Source organism: Aphidius gifuensis, linkage group LG3 (genome assembly GCF_014905175.1).
Source record: "Aphidius gifuensis isolate YNYX2018 linkage group LG3, ASM1490517v1, whole genome shotgun sequence".
Classification (NCBI taxonomy): domain Eukaryota; kingdom Metazoa; phylum Arthropoda; class Insecta; order Hymenoptera; family Braconidae; genus Aphidius; species Aphidius gifuensis.
In genome coordinates, this window is record NC_057790.1 from 22,108,991 (window position 1) to 22,122,839 (window position 13,849).

General features: G+C 25.7%; 3 protein-coding genes, 2 long non-coding RNA genes and 1 other non-coding gene across 6 annotated transcripts; 3 read left to right on the forward strand and 3 right to left on the reverse strand.

Annotated features, from left to right (window-relative positions):
• Window positions 1-738: 738 nt before the first annotated feature.
• Window positions 739-1,848, reverse strand: LOC122852880. The gene is made up of 5 exons (XR_006373875.1): window positions 1,783-1,848; window positions 1,442-1,548; window positions 1,191-1,331; window positions 920-1,109; window positions 739-833 (listed from the first exon to the last, which is right to left on the reverse strand). It is a non-coding gene; the product is annotated as an uncharacterized LOC122852880 (long non-coding RNA).
• Window positions 1,849-2,470: 622 nt separating this feature from the next.
• Window positions 2,471-3,843, forward strand: LOC122852881. Its single transcript, XR_006373876.1, has 5 exons — window positions 2,471-2,704; window positions 2,955-3,027; window positions 3,282-3,371; window positions 3,453-3,642; window positions 3,726-3,843. It is a non-coding gene; the product is annotated as an uncharacterized LOC122852881 (long non-coding RNA).
• Window positions 3,844-5,755: 1,912 nt separating this feature from the next.
• On the forward strand, window positions 5,756-8,186 carry LOC122852882 (glucose-induced degradation protein 4 homolog). Its single transcript, XM_044152975.1, has 4 exons — window positions 5,756-6,408; window positions 6,485-6,652; window positions 6,741-6,973; window positions 7,041-8,186. The coding sequence occupies exons 1-4, from the start codon at window positions 6,262-6,264 to the stop codon at window positions 7,102-7,104; spliced, it is 612 nt and encodes a 203-aa protein (XP_044008910.1). The 5' UTR covers window positions 5,756-6,261; the 3' UTR covers window positions 7,105-8,186.
• Window positions 8,187-8,288: 102 nt separating this feature from the next.
• On the reverse strand, window positions 8,289-9,546 carry LOC122852883. The gene is made up of 3 exons (XM_044152976.1): window positions 9,070-9,546; window positions 8,631-8,992; window positions 8,289-8,572 (listed from the first exon to the last, which is right to left on the reverse strand). The coding sequence occupies exons 1-3, from the start codon at window positions 9,392-9,394 to the stop codon at window positions 8,384-8,386; spliced, it is 876 nt and encodes a 291-aa protein (XP_044008911.1). The 5' UTR covers window positions 9,395-9,546; the 3' UTR covers window positions 8,289-8,383.
• A 733-nt stretch (window positions 9,547-10,279) lies between these two features.
• Window positions 10,280-13,282, reverse strand: LOC122852886 (ras-related protein Rab-40C). Its single transcript, XM_044152979.1, has 4 exons — window positions 12,676-13,282; window positions 12,387-12,580; window positions 12,075-12,297; window positions 10,280-11,999 (listed from the first exon to the last, which is right to left on the reverse strand). Exons 1-4 carry the CDS (start codon window positions 12,833-12,835, stop codon window positions 11,698-11,700), a joined length of 879 nt encoding a protein of 292 aa, XP_044008914.1. The 5' UTR covers window positions 12,836-13,282; the 3' UTR covers window positions 10,280-11,697.
• Window positions 13,283-13,639: 357 nt separating this feature from the next.
• On the forward strand, window positions 13,640-13,801 carry LOC122853586. The gene has a single exon (XR_006373923.1). It is a non-coding gene; the product is annotated as a U1 spliceosomal RNA (small nuclear RNA).
• The last annotated feature ends 48 nt before the right edge of the window (window positions 13,802-13,849 follow it).

Below are 13,849 nucleotides of genomic sequence, written 5' to 3' on the forward strand. Positions count from 1 at the left end.
ATACACTTTTTGTAATAATCTAATTACAGTTTTAACAAACACCACGTACACATTTGTAATAACGACACTTCATATCAATTACCACTGTCACATTTGAATGGCCATATTATTTATATTTTTAAATTATTCAATTGAAAATTTATATTAATTAAACACTTGCACACACAGTTCGTGATGAAAAAATTTTTGCACAATATAATTTCAAAAAGAAAAACGAATAAATACTATTAACGGTTAGCCACGATAGCGATGAAAGTTTACATACTTGCACTTTTTTGATAAATAAATAATTTGTATAGTTTATAAATTAGTTTAGTCATCTCATCTCATATATTAAATCATTTTAAATATTATTTTTAACGCTATTAGTTGAAAACGATTTATCAAATTGAAAAGAGGATCTCAAGCGGGCTATAATATTCTTCACATTTTTTACTACAGAGAGCAGTGCGGACAGTGCATTCTCGCAACTCTGAGGGGTCAATTAAGTTCAATTGTGAGAGAAACATCAGAGTTTGCCTAGAAAAAATTATACCCAATTTAACACACAAGTAAATATTTACCAATAATAACAACAATAATAAATAGTAGTACATTGAAAAGAACATAAAAATCAATCACACCAAAACCATTTCAGGGTCTACCATTTCGTAGTATAAAAAGAAAAAAAAGTGAAGTTTTCTCATAAAATCATAACAAATAATTCTTGAAGTGTTGAGATTCATTCAAATATTTTTCATGCTGTTGCTGTTTCATATGATGATTGTTGAATTAATTTTTAAAGCACGAACGATGATTCAGATGGTACAATTAACAATGGTATATAATTTTACCTAAGACAAAAATAATGATAAATATCAAAACAATTTTATTTTTTTTTTTTTCAATAATATATAATAAATTTTTAATTTCAAGTAACTGTTGTTAATCAGCTCGGATAACAAATCATGGAGGAAGCTGAAAAATACTCTGTTGGATTTATCTCAGCACGGGGCTTTACAAGAGGCATAGTTGAATTTTGAGTGGTGACGATAGTGTCACGATCATCGTCATTTTTACCACTTGCTCAATCGTGATGAAACAGCACACTTACTCGTCAAATAGTCTGACTGTAATTGTAAACAAAAAATATTTTAGCCAAGTATTCGATAGAAAAATATTTAATTAACGATAAATATTGATATATTTACCATCATTTGTTGTTTCATGAAGCACCAAGACCTTTGTCAGCTAGTAAGGCATATTTTCCAAATAATGATATTTAGCCTAGCTATAATTGACATTCAGGGTGTCATTTATCCATATAATTCTTGGTCATTCTTTTGTTGTATCTATAAACATTAAACAACAATTTATAATTTTATGTATATTTACTCTGCTTTTGATGTTAATAATTATTGAAAATTATGTTACATGATAAAAATAAATAATTATCATTTACCTGTGGTCATACAGAATCGTAGATGCACTGGTGTCTGTCTAGAAGCCAAGACTTTTATTACTGTAATGTCATTTTTCCAAATGATTCATGGTTATCTTTTTTTGAATCTGTAAACATTTTTTTTATTGCTATTATTTATTCAAATATTTTTGACAATCAACATTGCATGTTTAATATTTATTTATTGCAAAATTTGTAAACAGATATGCAACAACAAAAAAACCTAATCTCAAAATTGTTTTTTCACTATAACTCATTATTTATTAATAATTTTGCTATTGTTTATACGTATTATTAATTCTTGGACAAAAACAAAGCTAATAACAAAAAAAAATTTTTACCTGCTACGATTTTTGGAGTAAATGCCATTGCGTCTGTCCAGGTTTGACAACTTTTGACATATTCAGTATTTTTTCACAAAAATATTTAATATCAGCCTTTTATATAATAATATTATATGTTTAACAATTATTTATTGTAAAATGTCATTTGACTTTGTGCCTTTTGCAACGACAAAGGAACCTAACCTCAATTTTTTGGGCTATATATAATTATTATTTATATATTTTTCTTACGTTTACGGATTATTGTTCGACAAAAACAAAGCTAACAATAATAAAATATTTACGCGGCCATTTTGTATCATGAAACTTCATGACGTTTTGTGCCCGGCCGCTGACGCTTTAAACAATATCGTTTTGGCCATGTGACATCCAGCACTATTAGCTAGTAGCGAATCGATTTATAAATAAACAATTATTTGTTGGCTTTATTGTTAATATTTCACTGTAAAACAGGAGTTATTTATATTTTTTTTGTTGAAACTGAAAATAATTTTTTTTATGAGAAAGTCATGAGAATTTTAGAAAACGACTGCAGCGCCGCAACACAGCCGGAATATCAACTTGCTCAATGAGATTTACCGGTCGGTAATAGTTTATATTCTTACCTCGTGGCAGCGCTGCAGTCGTTTTCTAAAATTCTCATGACTTTCTCATAAAAAAAATTATTTTCAGTTTCAACAAAAAAAAAATTACGTAAAGATGTGCTCCTGTTTTACAGTGAAATTATTAACAATAAATTGCAACAATGAATTGTTTATTTATAGTAAATCGATTCGCTAACTCGCTGGCTACCATTTGAGTGCATAATTATTGCTGGATGTCACGTATTTTGGCCAAAAAATGATATTGTTTAAAGCGTCAAAAAGCGGCCGGGTCACAAAAAGACGTCATGAAATTTCATGATACAAAATGGCCGCAGGTAAATATTTTTTATTATTGTTAGCTTTGTTTTTGTCAGACAACGAATGATCCGTATAAACAATAGAGAAAATATCAATAAATAATTAAATACAGCCCAAAATAAAATTTGAGGTTAGGTTTCTTTGTCGTTGCAAATTGAGCAAAGTCAAATGACATTTTTTGCAATAAATAATTGTTAAACATATAATATTATTATATAAAATTATTAAGGGTTATTATTTAAACATTTTTGTGAAAAAAAATTACAGATTTCCTTGAATATGTCAAAAGTTGTCAAACCTGGATAGATGCCATGACATTTACAACAAGAAGTGACAGCAGGTAATTAATTTTTATTGTTATTAGCTTTGTTTTCATTAGACAATAAATAATACGTAAAAAAAAATAGTTAAATTATAAATAAATAATTAATTATAATGAAAAAAACAAATTTGAGATTAGGTTTTCTTGTTGTTGCATATCTATTTACAAATCGTGCAATAAATGAATATTATTAAATATCAATTAAAAATTAATCTATTAGTTTTTTTTACTTGTAAAAATTTTATTTTAATTACAATCTTTATTTTTTATAGATACAAATAAATAGATGGCCAGATATTATTTGGAAAATATGTCTGAATGAGTGACCAAGGTCTTGGCACTTTATTAAACAACGAATGATGGTAAATATATCAATATTTATCGTTAATAAAATATTTTTCTATCCAATACTTTGCTAAAATATTTTTTGTTTACAATTACAGTCAGACTATTCGATGAGGAAGTGTGCTGTTTCATCACGCTTGAGCTGGTGGTGAAAATGACGAATATCGTGTCACCAGCATCACCAGTAAAATTTCAACTATGACTCCTGTGAAGCCCTGTGCTGAGATAAATCCAACAGAGTATTTTTCAGCTTCCTCCATGATTTGTAATCCGAGCTGATTAACAACAGTTACTTGAAATTAAAAATTTATTATATATTATTGAAAAAAAAAATAAAATTGTCTTGATATTTATCATTATTTTTGTCTTAGGTAAAATTATATATCATTGTCAATTGTACCATCTTAATCATCGTTCGTGCTTTAAAAATTAATTCAACTATCATCATCTGAAACAGCAACAGCATGAAAAATATTTGAGTGAATCTCAACACTTCAAGAATTATTTGTTATCATTTTATGAGAAAACTTCACTTTTTTTTTTATACTACGAAATGGTAGACCCTGAGATGGTTCTGGTGTGATTGATTTTTATGTTCTTTTTAATGTACTACTATTTATTATTGTTGTTATTATTGGTAAATATTTACTTGTTGTGTGTTAAATTGAGTATAATTTTTTCTAGGCAAACTCTGCTGATGTTGCTCTCACAATTGAACCCAATTGACCCCCTTAGAGTTGCGAGAATGCGCTGTCCGCACTGCTCTCTGTAGTAAAAAATGTGAAGAATATTATAGCCCGTGCTGTACAGCCCGCTTGAGATCCTTTTTTCAATTTGATAAATCGTTTTCAACTAATAGCGTTAAAAATAATATTTAAAATAATTTAATATATGAGATGAGATGACTAAACTAATTTATAAACTGTATAAATTATTTATTTATCGAAAAAGTGCGAGTGTATAAACTTTTATCACTATCGTGGTCAAGTGTTACTCGTATAATTTTTTTCTTTTTGAAATTGTATTGTGCAAAATTTTTTTTTTTTTTCATTTGGACGTTATATATATACCGTGTGCAAGTGTTTAATTAATATAAATAACTTTTTCAATTAAATCATTTATAACAAACATAGCCATTTAAGTGTGACAGTGATATAGTGATATAGTGCAAGTGTCGTTATTATTTTTAAATGTGTACGTGGTGTTTGTTAAATTACTGTGAATTAGTTATTACAAAAAAAGTGTATACAAGTGTAAATATAGTGCCTGTTGTTGTTGCTGATAATGATTACACCTACCTGGCTTCATGAAGTCCACCGAGAGAATATACTAGAGGATGATATTGGAATTTACATTGACAACTACATGGCTTAGCTGAGAGGATTTAACGTGGTTATTGCAGACTACCTGGTGGACAACTTCTACAAGATTTTGCACATAAGGTAAGTTCCTCTAGATCGAAACTGACTAGTTGTAATTATTAACCTTTCCCGGAAAAGTGCTTTAATGTCCCTGAAGTTACAAAAAATTATTTTTTTATTTTTTGTAGCTTCTTGTCGTTCCAAACTATTATTTTTGATATATATGTACATGTTGTTTAGATTCATTTTGACTGATTTTTTTAAATAAATATAATATTCAATTTTAATGCCACATTAAATGGTGCAGTATAGTATATGAAAGTCAATTAGGATTTTATTATTTGATTTGTTGTTTAGATTCATTTTGACTGATTTTTTTTTTAATAAAATAATATTCAATTTTAAAATGATAAATTAAATGATCGTCTATATAGAATATAAAAGTCAAACTGGATTAACCCTGTCTTCCTCAAACAGAATAGATGGGGGTGATTAGGATGCATTATTATTATCTATCGTGATAATTTATAATAGATAAATTATCACCCTTTTCCAATTGCAATGTATGTTAGTATGTAAGGTTTATTTATTTGACATTAAATGCACTTTTCCAAAGATTATATATTCAAGATAATTCGGGATTATATGTATTTTCCGGGTTTTAAAATTTAATAGTGATATACAGAGTATAAAAGTGTGACGTAAATGTCTTATTATAGTGAGTATAGTGATAGTGCACATTTAATCAAGGCTATGAATGTCCTATCATAGCAAGTGATAGTGGCATAGTGAAAATGCCTAAAAATTTCCTCTATTTATTTATTCATCTATAAAATGTCTTATCAAAGTGAATGACAAATTTTAAATAATACTTTTTTTAAATAAATACTTTGCATCCATCTTGTTTTTGTGTGTAACTCAAAAGATAAAATATTGACTGTTTTTTACTGTCGGTATTATAAAAATTCAATCGACATTTACCATGTGAGTAAATATAAAGAGAGAGAGAGAGAGAGAGCAGAACTTTAGAGAGAATCACAAGAGAGATTTTAGAATACACACATAATTTAGAATGATTTTTTTTGGAATTTGCACTCCAATGGTGCCAATGGTTATTGTTCAAGCTGTCTTGTAATTTGGCTTATTAAATACCAAGAAAGTAAAACAAAAAATAAATAATTATAAATATACAAGTATCAACCTATTAATAGAATACTTGATAAAAAAAAATTTACAAGTACTGAGCATCATCTTGTGGTTGATCATCGGGGAGTGGCAGTGATTCATATTTGTGTTCATCAAACGTCGTAGAAGACGTCCCAGCTTCAACTTCATCATCAACAATAAAAACACATTAAATTACATAAAAAATAATAATACAAAATTTTCATTAAGCTCTAAATATTAAAAAGCAAAAGCAATTTTACTGTGCAACCATTGACAAACAAAAGTTTTGAGTCGATTTTATCAAGTGATGAGGGTTTATACCCTTTTGTTTATTTTATCAAATAAACTTTTATAATTTTTTTTTTTTAAATTTATTATAATGCCGGTTAAAGTTGAAGTTGTACCACCATTACCAGCAAATTCAAAACAACCTGGTGTTACTAAATCATTGCTTTATAATGGTTCAAGATTTCAGGGATCACAAAAATCCAAGGGTAACAGTTATGACGTTGAAGTTGTTTTACAGGTTGGTTTATACAAATTAAACAGCTGTTTTTATTTTCTTGTATTAATTAAATTATAAATTATTAATTTCTTTACAGCATGTTGATGAAGAAAATAGCTATCTTTGTGGTTATCTTAAAATAAAAGGTTTAACTGAAGAATTTCCGACATTGACAACATTTTTTGATGGTGAAATAATATCAAAAAAATATCCATTTCTCACGAGAAAGTGGGACGCTGATGAGGATGTTGATAAAAAACATTGGGTTTGTATTTTAATATTAATAATTAAATATTGTTGTTGTTGTTTAATTAAATATAATAATTATTTTTTGTAATTTAATTTATATACAGAGTAAATTTGAGTCATTTTGTCAGTATGCAAAATCATTTAATTCTGATACATTTGATTATGAGGCATTAAAAGATACTGATTTTGTATTTATGAGATGGAAAGAACATTTTTTAGTTCCTGATCATACAATTAAAGACATAAGTGGTGCATCATTTGCTGGTTTTTATTATATTTGTTTTGATAAATCAACAGCATCAATTGAGGGTTATTATTATCATCGTAGTTCTGAATGGTAAATTTTATTTTTACATTTATTTAATTTACAATTAAATGTTAAATTAATTAATTATTTATTTCAGGTATCAATCATTAAATCTTAGACATGTACCAGAACACAGTATACAAATATATGAATTTAGATGAAAATAATGGCCATCGTACTATCACCAAATAACAAAGAAAAAAAAAAACAATTTGCAAATGACTTTATGTCTTCTTATTTATTGCAAACAGATCTCTATTATAAAATCATGACATGATGAATGACGACAAAATTAATTGGTATTTGTATAAAAAAATGAAAGAAAGAAAGCAAGGAAAACAAACGATAAATGATTGACATTTTGATGACTTAATTTGTAGATATATATTTATATATATATTTATTTAAAAAAGGTAATAATAAACAATAGTAATTTGTTGATATTTTAATAGATCATATGATGATTAGTGATGCCTGTTTTAAACGTGATAATTGTGAATTATGAACGCAGTGCCTCGAGTGAATTTTAATGATAAATTTTGTAAATGCTTATTTCTTAATGAATTTTAATCCAAATCGTAATATATTTATTATTGTACAAATTAATTATCAACTCGAGAATATATTTAATTTATAAATATATATATTTTGTGTTATTTTAAAAATTTTATTGTTATTTCAACAAAGAATAATACAATTTTATTCAAATAATTGTATGAAGAGATCTGTTTGCTTGAAAAAAAAAATATTTATAACGTCAAAGACTTGAGTATGAATGTTGATGATTTTAAATTGTGATTGATAATTTATCGTATCAAAAAATTATACATTTTAACAAATTTTACAAGCAATTATTTTTTTTTCGTTTCGTTTGCCTTTTTTTTTTTAAACATATTTTCTTTTTTCCCAACGTAATTATCTTAAAATACTCATTTTGAATTATTTTTTTTTTGTTCTCTTGTTGTTATTTGATAAAATTTTTTATCTTGTAAAAATAATTATTGTTTTATTATTTAAACAAGCTAATTAAAAACAGCATAATAATAGAAATAATAAAACTATTAATTTACATATTTAATAATATTATTTGTTGATTTTTTATTTATTATTAAAATTTATAAGATTATATTACCAATGAGATAAATAATTGTTAATTATTATTTATATAATAAAAAAAAAAAAAATAATTTAATAAAACAAATAGCTTTGTTACCATGAAAAATAATAAAATTTTAAAAAATTTTAAATGATTTATTGTTATTAATAATAAATATTTATATTTTTAATATATTAGCTGCAGAAAAATTGACAATTTTTCTTAATAATAACAAATGAAATTAATCATACAAAATGATTTACGAAATTTGTCATTTATTAAATAATCAAATTGTTATTATTTTTATTATAAATTAATTTTTTATAATAAAAATTTTAATGATTTTATGAGTCCATTGGTGAATCGTCGGTATTTCTAGTTGACATGGCTGATTGACTTGCACTTCTTGTTACTGATAATGTTCCTTTTTTATTTAAATTTTTTTGATTACGAGCAAGTCTTTTACTTTTTGTTGTTCGTGTATTACGTGAACGTGGTGATGTACGCATTGCTTCTTCAGCAATAGCACTACCCTAAAAATAATGTAATTAATTTTATAAAATAATATATTTAAATATTATTATTAATTACCAATATATTTGAACAAAGTTGACAAAGACATTTGACATCATTTTGACCAAAATTATTTGATCCAGATGCATTTAAAGTTGCTTCAAAGCCAAGAAATTTTGTGTCAAGATCAATTTTAGCTTTTATTAAATCAGCAAATGTTTGACGTAAACTACCAAGTGGATTATTTGCAGCAAGTCTTTTACTTCTTCGTACTTCAGTAATTTGATTATTATTATTACTATCGTCAAGTAGTGATAGATCAAGTGGATCAACAACTGGATTTTTATGATTATTTTCATTAATTGATGTTGTATTACTTGAACATTGATTTTGAGCATCTCTTGTTGTTTGTTGAACTGGATACTCACCTCTAAGTAATGCTTAATTATATTTAAAAATTAATTTATTAATTTTTAAAATTTATATTGCATTATTAATAATTCATTATTAAAATTACCAAAAAAATTATTCAAATGTAATACAAGATTTCTTGTGTAACTTAATAATTTTTGAAAATTTTCATCAAGATTTTTATCGACAAAGTATGTTCTTGCCAATAATGACTGTTCCCAGGATGTATCAGATGTTGATTTAATATCTAATATACGCCATTGTTTTTTTGATATATTTGATTGCCACTCAACAGCACAATCTTCAAGACGTCTATTTATTGAATTTATTAATTCCATAACTTCTTTTAAACTATGTGGTACTGGATCAACATTTTCACCACTCATTGATGATGTCAAACACCTTGGATTTTCTCCATCCAGCCTAGCCATTATTATTAATTTTATTTTTTTTTTTATAAAGTATACTTTTTATATCAAATTTTTTCTTTTAATCAAATGTCAAAATATATGTCTTGCTTTGAATTTACAATAAAAAAAAAATGAAAACAATACATAAGCGAGAGATAAATGACGACTTCAAGGATAACATATTTTTTTTCTTCGTTTATTTTTTTTTTTTTTTTTGTTGTAAAGTTTGTTTATTTGATTAAAATTGTGTAGATTATGTCAATAAATATTACAAGATAATTTTATATTTATTTTACAATTTTTCATTGTCTCTTTTTTTTTTTTTTTTTGATAAGGTGACATGTACGCAAAAGACATGTCAATGTTTTTTTATGATTTTTTTTTACATTCACAATGAGCTGATTAATTAATTTTTCATGTTTTTTTTTTAATTTTATTTTTATAACACTCAAGATTACGAGAGATACAATTATTTGCAGGATGAAAAGAACAATTTAATAAACATGTTTTATACTTTTTGTACAAAAATATGCTTGATTTTATCTTAATATTTGTCATCTTCTTTATACTTATTCAATTTTTAAAATTTTTTATATCTATCGTTTTTAATTTAAACTTGTTTTATTATTATTTGTCGGAAATTCCGTGCATATTTCTTATTTGTAGGTCAAATGCTTTTAAAAATTAACATAAAATTATAATCAATATTTTTTTCTTTAAAATGTTTATTTATAATTTATTTATTTTTTTTTGTAGTAAAAAAATGTTTTTTTGTTTTATTTCTACTTGACAAATTTAGTATTTTTAAGTTAGTAAATATTTCAAAAATAACTTGACAATGTAAATATGTTTTTTTTTTCATTGCCAAGTATTCATCATGCTTATTTTATTTTTTTTATACAAAGACGGAACGATGCGTTTACTTAAACGGTACAATAAATGAAAAAAAAGAAGAAAAAAAAATTTAATAATGTTTCTAAAGAAGAGATAAAAAATGAGATATTTAAAAACAATTTTTTAAATTTTGTAGAAAGTGACAGGTGAAAGTGAAGGACAAAAGTTTCATCGTCCAGTATCACCTGTCTACTTAAAAATTTAAACAACAAATACACTTGAATTATTCATGTACAAATGAAAAATAATATTTTGTACAATGGGTGACAATTATTTAAATATATCCTTTTTTTTTTAATTTTCTAAAAAGATTTTACTATTGCTTTTCTACGTCATCACATCAATAAAAAAATGTCAATTGTTAGACCGTAATTTTTACTAAAAAAAAAAAATAGTATGTACAGAATTAAAAAACAATAGTCATTTGGTCTATGCGCAAAGAAAAACAAACAATTGTTTTGAATAAATTAAAAGAAAAAAAAAAAAAAAAACAAGTTAAATTGGAGGACGGTGTCTCTAACACTTGCTAATTAAAATTTCAAATTTTTTATCTCTTTAAATTAACTAGGACAATTAAACAATGATAAAATTTATTTTTTTTTAAATTAAGGTTTACTAATTATACCAATTGCTAATTTACATCATTGCCGTAATATCAGGCAGACTTGTTTCGAATAAAATTTTCGAAATCTAAAATTTCGAAATTTTTCTTATCAAATTATTCATCAAATAAACGCCCTTCTTCTATTACGTCAACAATAGTCAAATAAAAATAGACTAGTTTAATAATTTCGAGAAAAAAAAAGAGACATTTTTCATCAATTTTTCTTTGTTTATAACATTTACATTTTTTTTTTTTTTACGTAAGACCTAAGGTCCACCACTAATCCATTAACAAATTTCAAACTTTAACATTTAAAATATATATAATAATCAATATTAGAAATATATGTACATACTAATAATATATAATGAAAAAAAAAAAGAAAAAAAAATCTATTCATAAATAATTCTTATTTTTTCATAGTGGTAAGATTTTTTTTTTTTTTTGTTTTTAAACGGACGAATTTGTGACATCACAAAGTTATTTTATATTACGTTTTTGTTTAAATTTATTTAAAAAAAAAAATTGTCTGAAAGTTAATTCAAATTATAAGTACGTTATAATATTTGCAACTTTTTTTTTTATTTAACTTACGTATATATTGAGTAAGAATTTTATTTATTGCCAGTAAATTGATAAAACGCATTTGAAAAAAAAAATGTGTGCGTATTGTTTTAATAATTACGAATCGTCAAATATCATTGACAATATTTTCTGCTTATAATAATTATCATTAAAATATTTTTAAAATAAAAAACCTTTCCATTTTTTTTCCTCATCATTATGATGATGATGATTTTTATTATTATTATTAATTTTCTTACCCTCAAGATATTGCGCAAGAATTACGACCAGCGCAACTAGAACGTGAGTCTGTTATACTGCCAGGTGAATTACCAGGTGTTGTCATACCATTGTGTCCAGCACCAACAAACCTTAACTTTCGATGATGTGAACCAAGACTTTTACTTGAATTTTGTGAACGATTACAGCGTAATTGTGATGTTTCTGTCATTGCATATGACTTTAAATGTGACTTGATTGATGTTGGAAGAGGTAATTGATCAATTCCATAAACAGTTGTTGTTGCAACAATAGCACGACATGATAATTCTTGTAGACTCAATACTAAAACAAAATTTATTTAAATAAATTAAAAATATAATTACAATAATGGTAATAATATAATAATTAAATTATTACCTTTATTAGAACGCCATAATCTTTCCATTCCATTACGATGAAGAGCCATACGTGATAATTCCAAAAAACTTTCTTTTATATTAAAATCACAAAGTGGTGATACTTCAAAAAATGCCATACGATTTTTAGCTGCATAAGACTCAGCATCACGTTCACCAACTTGACGTTTGAAGGCCAAATGAAGCCTATTACCAACAAGAACCTTTGGTACCCCTGGAGCATGCTGTCAATCAACAACAATAAATATATAAATATTTCAAAATAAAAAAAAAGCATGATGTAACTACAATAACAAAAATAAAATCATTATACCTCTTCGACTTCTTTTAACCATCTATCAATACCATCAAAAGACCATTTGTTTGTTATGTCATAAACCAAAAGTATACCCTGTGCACCTCTTGAATATGATCTAATAATTGTTGTAAGTCTACCTTGGCCAGAAGTTTCCCATAATTGTAATTTAACTCTTTTTCCATCGAGTAATATTGTCGTTGTTTTGTAAGCTAAAATGCAAAATTATTAAAACAATTATTAAATATGTTGTGACACATTACAACACTTGATGATTTCATAATAAAATAATAAATTAATTACTCACCACTGCCACTGCAAAATGGTGATTCAGATGCACCATCTTCAAGTCCACTTAGTATTTCTTGTTTACCAACATCACTGTCACCAACAAGTAAAAATTTTAGCAAATAGTCATATTGCTTTTCCTGACGAGGCTTCGTCCCGGCAGCCTCACCCGTAGCCATAATAATTCAATATTAAAATTCCTGTGCATACTGCAAGCTACCCTCCGAGCAAAATACTCGCCCCAAAACCACGTATGTTTTTATTTTTTTTTTTTATTTGAATATAAACTTTTTGTTGTCAGTTAACAGAATACATTTGTGTTCTATTTATATTCTTGATGATGGCTTTATAATAATTACTTTTACTTGTGCTGTTACAATTTTTTTAAAACAGCATCTGGTGAACACACTATTGTTTTTTTTTTAACACAATCATCACAACAAAATTTATTTAAACATCATCATCATAATATCATTTTATAGAGACTGGATGATGATAATGATGGTGATGATGATGATGATGTGTTGGTGGTGGTGGTGGTGATTTGATTCGTGTGTGATGTGTTGTGTGCAAAAAGAAAACTGAAGAAAAGAGAGAGAAAAATAAAGAGTTAAAAAAAAAAAAAACAACAACTGATCAGCATGCCTCTACTGGTGACTTTTTTAAGATTGAGACAGAAATTGGTTTGTCATAGGTAGCGCTATTGTTGATTATGTAAAATTTATTATTAAAAATTTAAATAATATAAATTAATAATTAATATTATATTTGTTTAAAAGATAATGCAATTTCAATTGTTAAATTGTCAATAAAATTATTTATATTTTTATTTGTGTAACTTGTTTTAATTAAAATTTAAAAAATAAAATTCAATTTGCCAAGTTTTCTATTAATGCTACTAGGAGGCTTAATATCGTAATTTTTTTTCTCTTATGCACTGTATACTATGAAAATTTAAAAACCGAATTCGACCGTGCTTAAGCATACTTACCTGGCGCAGAGGCTACCGTGATCATAAAGGCGGTTCCTCCAGGATGAGGCTCTTCCATTGCACTTCGGTTGAGCTGACCCTTGCGAATATCCCTAATGTGGATATCTCGGGCGTATAATTTTTGGTAGTCGGGACTGCGTACGCGCTATCCCGTTCCTAACTTAATAAAATAATAATTAGTAATTAATTTAATTAGGCATCA

Excerpts from the sequence above, each read along its gene's own strand:
- LOC122852886 (XM_044152979.1), bottom strand. The coding sequence starts at position 12,835 with ATGGCTACGGGTGAGGCTGCCGGGACGAAGCCTCGTCAGGAAAAGCAA. Across the intron at positions 12,581-12,675 it reads ACCATTTTGCAGTGGCAGTG|CTTACAAAACAACGACAATA; the intron begins GTGAGTAATTAA and ends TTTGCATTTTAG. Across the intron at positions 12,298-12,386 it reads GGTTAAAAGAAGTCGAAGAG|CATGCTCCAGGGGTACCAAA; the intron begins GTATAATGATTT and ends GTTGATTGACAG.
- LOC122852882 (XM_044152975.1), top strand. The coding sequence starts at position 6,262 with ATGCCGGTTAAAGTTGAAGTTGTACCACCATTACCAGCAAATTCAAAA. Across the intron at positions 6,653-6,740 it reads ATGTTGATAAAAAACATTGG|AGTAAATTTGAGTCATTTTG; the intron begins GTTTGTATTTTA and ends ATTTATATACAG. Across the intron at positions 6,974-7,040 it reads TATCATCGTAGTTCTGAATG|GTATCAATCATTAAATCTTA; the intron begins GTAAATTTTATT and ends TATTTATTTCAG.
- LOC122852883 (XM_044152976.1), bottom strand. The coding sequence starts at position 9,394 with ATGGCTAGGCTGGATGGAGAAAATCCAAGGTGTTTGACATCATCAATG. Across the intron at positions 8,993-9,069 it reads ACATTTGAATAATTTTTTTG|CATTACTTAGAGGTGAGTAT; the intron begins GTAATTTTAATA and ends AATATAATTAAG. Across the intron at positions 8,573-8,630 it reads AACTTTGTTCAAATATATTG|GGTAGTGCTATTGCTGAAGA; the intron begins GTAATTAATAAT and ends CATTATTTTTAG.